Source organism: Haliotis cracherodii, unplaced genomic scaffold (genome assembly GCF_022045235.1).
Source record: "Haliotis cracherodii isolate W230 unplaced genomic scaffold, xgHalCrac1.p SCAF_16, whole genome shotgun sequence".
NCBI classification, from domain to species: Eukaryota; Metazoa; Mollusca; class Gastropoda; order Lepetellida; family Haliotidae; genus Haliotis; species Haliotis cracherodii.
The window spans coordinates 31,535,379-31,541,903 of NW_027266271.1; the positions used below are offsets into that span (position 1 = coordinate 31,535,379).

The following is a 6,525-nucleotide window of genomic DNA, read 5'->3' on the forward strand; positions in this document are numbered from 1 at the left end:
CAACAACAGCCCGTGTCTGTCCCAGTACAATCTCAGATCTAGTAAATTTGAACAGAATCACAGTGGGAAAGTCTGTATGGGAATGATATATTTCTACCCAATCCAGTACAAATTCTCAAAGTACTGTACCGACCGGAAGACGGACAACGCGATGGCAGTCTCGTTTGAAAATATTACTGTTACGCAATAACACTAATCACTTATTCATATCTTGGTAAGACACCATTTGTTTGTTTACATACTCAGATATCGAATGGTGTGAATCCTGAGCCTTGAACGAGGGACCTACAGGACACATTCACCAGGGACACATCATCCGTAGATCAGCCGATGTACTGTCAAGCCGATGTACTGTCAAGCCGATGTACTGTCAAGCTGATGTACTGTCAAGCTGATGTACTGTCAAGCCGATGTACTGTCAAGCCGATGTACTGTCAAGCTGATGTACTGTCAAGCCGATGTACTGTCAAGCCGATGTACTGTCAAGCTGATGTACTGTCAAGCTGATATACTGTCAAGCCGATGTACTGTCAAGCTGATGTACTGTCAAGCTGATGTACTGTCAAGCCGATGTACTGTCAAGCCGATGTACTGTCAAGCTGATGTACTGTCAAGCCGATGTACTGACAAGCTGATGTACTCTCAAGCTGTTGTACTGTCAAGCTGATGTACTGTCAAGCCGATGTACTGACAAGCTGATGTACTGTCAAGCCGATATACTGTCAAGCTGATGTACTGTCAAGCTGACTGTATCGGAAATAACATTGAATGATCCTCTATGTCGGTGCTAAACAATAACTGACCCGTTAGATAAAGGGGCGTCATCACACCTTTCTGAAAGCTGCGTATTGTTGAAAAAGTTTAAAATGTTTTATCACAGGGACACAACTACAAGTTAGAAAAGTAACCTAATCGTAAGTCGGAATCGCACAGTATACCTGGTATCATCACTATTTGATGGTCATGTCATAAACACATGCTCATGACAATCGACTCTGCCTTTTTTAGATTTCTTATGAATATAGAACGGATTTTGTCGCTTTTATTTAGAAACGATTTCTTACGATCATGGAAATCATTTTGTCGCTCTAATTTATGGGTGTAAAAAAAACGTTTGCTGAAAAGTCATCACATCTTTGCACAATGTTTGCTGAAATTGTGATTAAACTTTAGCTCAGTGAGGACATAAGCTGTTATCATATTTAACATAGGTTCTGTAACATTAAGATTGAGTTGTTTGGTGGTTATCCTTTTAAACAAAAGGTAATCTGTACATAAATAATAATAACGCACAAACGTACGAAACAAACGCTCGGACGGCCTTGGAAATTTTGTGGAACTATCCACATACGCATACAAAGTTTGATAATAATCGGACTACTGAGCGGACGAGAAGCGGTGCTTTCACAATGGCGTGGCCGTAGACACAAAAAACCGACAGTTTCACATACCACTAGCGCTAAGCGAATGAGCTTCAATTACTTGAATGAATGAATGAGTAGACTTTACTGTCGTACCTGCCGAAACCTCAAACGCAGCCAAAGACAGGAATCCGGGGGCGCCGACTCAGCTTGGGTTGGGACAGGCGAGGTGTTCCTGACACGAGACGGGCGCACAGACGCATGAGACGGACGCACAGACTCAGCTTGGGTTGGGAACACCTGACATGAGACGGACGCACAGACTCATGAGACGGGCGCACAGACTCAGCTTGGGTCGGGACAGGCGAGCCCGAGTCAGGAACACCTGACATGAGACGGGCGCACAGACTCAGCTTGGGTAGCGCACGGTGCAAGACTATAATCCCAGCTCCGCTGAGGGCGGACGCGCCGACTCGGCTTTGGTTGAGACGGGGGGACATCGCCGCAACGAAACTGGCGTATGCCGGAGTGTCCCATTGTTTGAAAACCATTTTCGACGTCGTCCATGTTCGACTCCTCAAATGCATTGCTTATACCAACGCCGTCAACAGAAAGGCACCGTTTGGTGCACATCGCCGATACGAAACTTGCGAGTGCCGGAGTGTCCCAGGGTGTTCATGTTCTAAATCCATTTCATACCTCGACCATGTTCCAATACACAAATGGTTTACTTTTACCAGCGCCGTCAAAAGTTAGGCATCGCTTTTGAGACATCGCCGCTACGAAATGTGCTAGTGCCGAGGTGTCCCAGGGTGTCCTTAACCCATTCCTGAGCGTAATGAAAGAAAACTGCTGTTTTTTTTTTCACGGAATACATATATGGGTAATGAATGAAACACCACCCTCATTCTTGTAAGATACCATGTTTAAAAAAAATAAACTTGAACTTTCGCAGGGTCTCATTCCATAGAAAATTCAATCGTTTCGTACAAAGGTAGCTGATGATATTCTTTATATATAACACTCCAATTCCATTCTGGTCCCCTTCCGCTCTCTGTCAAAGTGAGAGAGTCTCACAGGGATGTTGCGGTAGTTTTCTGATGTGCATAGAGGTACATTGATCAACTGAGAAAACAGTTTGATTTAATCATAATTATTTATTCACAAGGAGTGAACGGGATTGGGGGACAAGTTCTTCCAACTTAGAATGCCCTCTCCCTGGTATTTACAAAAAATGTCAATTTTGAATTCAATATAAATGCATACAACACTATAGATGAGAAAGAGATGGAGAGAGAGGGAGAGAGAGAGAGAGAGAGAGAGAGAGAGAGAGAGAGAGAGAGAGAGAGAGAGAGAAAGAGAGCGATATATATATATATATATTTATATATATATATATATATATATATGCATTGTTGAATGAACAGTTCTTTACACAAATCTTTTAGTTGTGCATATATAATGTTGTACTGCCTTAAATATAGCTTCATTTTCTGTAACAACGTGATCTGCATTGCCGTATAACAGTAAGTGTACATCAATAGGTATGTTATGAACAATATTTTTAAGGCTGTTAACATAATTTCACGCTGATGACTAAACAATGGACATTCCATGAGATAATGATATGCATTTTCACATGTATTCGAACATGTACAGTTCGGGTGATCTTTTATACCAATTCTATATAAATCATAATTCAACTGACTGCACATGTATCTCAGTTTTGTGTGTAAGATATTATATTTTCTTTTTCCATAAGCGACGTATGCAGGGCACGTGGGGTGGTGCTTTTGTAACGAAGTTTTAAAACAAGAAATCGTAGAATTTCGATCTGATAACGGAATAGAGTTCCACATTCGGATAGACGATGGGTAATAGGATTCACACGAATGTCTTAGTCTTGTGAGAGGAACACTGATGTTTTCAGAGTTTCTGAGACTATGAGTTTTTTGCAGCAACGGTTTTGGGTAGAATATCTGTTAGATAGGAAAATACAGTTTCATTGTTAAACATACTCACTCAGTACAAGTCGGAGAGTCGTGTAATATTGAGGACCTGGTGTGCCAAGAATCCCCAAAGGGTCTATGTAATAAATGTACGTATGGTGTCATTATCAGTTGTCAACCGATCTCGAGGGGTACTTCATAGTTAAACATACTCACTCAGTATAAGACAAACACAGCAAGCTAATGCCAGTGCTGCACAACACAACCCACAGGAGGCCGCCATGTCGGGTTTAAAGGGAAGTGAGTAAAACCCAATGTTTCCTGTTAACTCCATATATTATGTATGTTAGCAATATGAAAACTGTTTTGTGTTTGATATGTGGTGACAGCTCCGCCCTTTTCCCCATGAGGAAGGGACAGCTCTGAGTGAACTACAGAGTCATGTCAAAGTCATGTTATGTGATTTACCGATACGCACCACATTTGACAATACTTCATAGTAGTTTATAGAAATATATTCTTGGTGTGTGCTGGGAGCTGACTGTCACGTATCTGAAATAACATTGAATAATCCTCTATGTTGGAGGTAAACTATAACTGATCTGTTAGATAACGGGGCGTCATCACACCTTTCTGAAAGCAACATGTTTTAAAAAGTTTAAAACGTTTTATACATGGGACACAACTACAACTTCAAAGGGAAGCCTTATCATACAGTCGGAATCTCACCATGGACCTGGTAGCATTACTATTTGATGGTGGTTCATAATACATGCTCATGATATAGTTGGAATCGTACAGTCGACTCTGCTATTGACAGATTTCTAACGAATATGGAAATAATTTTTTCGCCCTAATTAAAAGGGTATGAAAAACGTTTTGGTGAAAAGTCTTCACATTTTTGGAGTATCTTTGCTGAAGTTGTGATTAAACCTTAGCTCAATGAGGACATAAGCGGTCATCATTTTTAACATAGGTTCTGTAACATTATAATTTGTTTAATTTGGTGGTAACCCTTCAAAACAGATGGTCTTTTGTATATAGATTATACCAACAATAATAATAAGGCTCTCAATGCGGACTGTTCTTTACATAACAATAACCGTACCGTGTATGCTGCTGCTCGAACACCGGAAGGAAAGAACTCCATACAGTTTCCAAAGTCAATGAACCAAACAAGGGGATATAAACAAAATCACCAAGAGAAAACCCGGTTCAAAATACAGTAAACTACGTTTATAACGAACACGCTTATAACGAACTAAAATCAGTGGTCCCTTTGAGTACGTTATAACCGTAGTTTACTGTAAAGCTAAATGAAACAAGGAAATATATATCCTGGATAGAGGTTTGCTTGAAATTACGTTCCTCAGGGCAATCATTGTCAAAACGTTCAAAATCTATTGGGAAAAATTGTATCAGTAAAAGTATAAGGCAACAAAAGAGAAATTTCAAACTCAAACTTTGTTAAGTGGGATAAGAAAAATAATTTCATTTAATAAACTGTAATAATAAAAGTGTTCAAAATTAATAAAAACAGTTTTACATGCAATTAAATGCAACCAATGGAAGTAATGAAAAAAAAGAGAGAAAGGTTTTGGAAACAGACGTGGTCTATACCCAGCAACTGTAAGCAACAGAAGCTTTATCTGATGTTGCTAATTGGATGAAACAAGAAATTCAGGGTGTTGACACCCCAGCACAAAGAATCATATCGCTTACATTCACAAGTTATAATGGGAGGGCGTGGTTTGATTAACGTGGAGGCTCTTCATGATAGAATTGTATTTTGCACTTTAGTACACAGGTATTTGTCTGATGATCCTCTTGTGAAGCATGTCAAGACGAGCTGACTTATTGGATCTATACAAAGTGGAATTAAATAAAAAATGGATTTAGAATGGGTTAATACTAAAACAAGGAATAGCATGAATTAGTAATTGAAGCCCTGGTAAACTATCTCCAAACTGCCCACGGAGGCCACTTAAACAGCTATCACTTGACAGCCGCCCCAAATTTAGGAACTAAATTTTAAACTAAATAAGGATAAGGTTAATGTTTCACAATAAATCAAAGTTCACGATTTCTTCAACTTGAAAGAAACACATTTGAAACAAGACATGGAAAAAATAGATCAGTCAAAATGTCAATAATGTCAAAAATTGTCAATTGGTTCAGGCACATTATCATATTCATATTTTGGCAACTTGATGAGTTTTGTCATAGGTCGGAGAATCTTATCGTCATTGGTTTTCACTTTTGCTGATCAAACTCTACCGTTGGAACCTGCATAGGTCTCTATCACTTGTCACTGCAAGTGTGAGGAGGGTCAATAATTAGCACAACATCGTCAGTTTGTACATAACGTCGTTCGTCCGTCCATTTCACACGTGGCTGGAGATTTGGCAAGTACTCCTGGAAGAGTTTCCTCCAGAAGTGATCTGCTAGTACTTGACTTTGACGAAATCGTTTCTTTGTTAGTCTGTCTTCCTTCAGGTAGACAACCCGAGGAAGTGCTGGATCTGATCTCCCGATCAGCAAGTTGTATGGAGTTACAGGATCGGTATCGGAGATGTCAGATGAGGTGTATCCCAGAGGTTTGGAGTTCAGGATAGATTCTACCTCAGTCATGACAGTTCTCAGGATGGATTCACAAATGGATTCAGTTCCTGGTGTACTGCGTTGGCCATACTTGATTGATTGAATTTCCAGTGAAGGGAATTGGAATCGGATATGGTTCTTTGTGAGTTTTTCTTTCAGTTCAGAGTTCATTTTAGCCACCTTTGAAGTTTGTGCCACAATCTGGCAACAGTTCATAGGGACAATCCTTCCTGGAGACGAATCTGCGAAGGGCCATTAGGAATGCGTCCGTGTCCAGACTGTCAATGTGGACGCCTCGGGTTGTCATGCATTTGAAGATGATTCCAAACCTTTTCTCTCTGCGTCGGCCAATCGTTATGTACAAAGGCCCAAAGCAATATATTCCAGTCGAATAGAAGGGCGATTTGAACGGTCTTAGTCGTGTCTCTGGCAGGTCGGCAATCAAGGGGATCGCTTGATTTGCTCTCCATTTCTGACAATCATTGAATTATCTCTGGTGTTTTATCAACAGCTTCACGGCCTCGAAGAATACAGAATTTCCTTCTGATTTCACCGTCAAGTCTTTCAGCACTGATGGAGGTCGGGACATTTTTCTTTATGAGGAGCTTTGTAAC

General features: G+C 40.3%; 1 protein-coding gene across 1 annotated transcript in view; it reads right to left on the reverse strand.

Annotated features, from left to right (window-relative positions):
- LOC139463702 (receptor-type tyrosine-protein phosphatase epsilon-like) overlaps window positions 1-3,593 on the reverse strand; it is a 41,601-nt gene extending 38,008 nt beyond the window's left edge. The window contains exon 1 of the mRNA XM_071244958.1: window positions 3,527-3,593. Within this exon, the coding sequence (XP_071101059.1) occupies window positions 3,527-3,593 (67 nt within the window). The remainder of the gene's footprint in view (window positions 1-3,526) is intronic.
- Window positions 3,594-6,525: the final 2,932 nt, after the last annotated feature.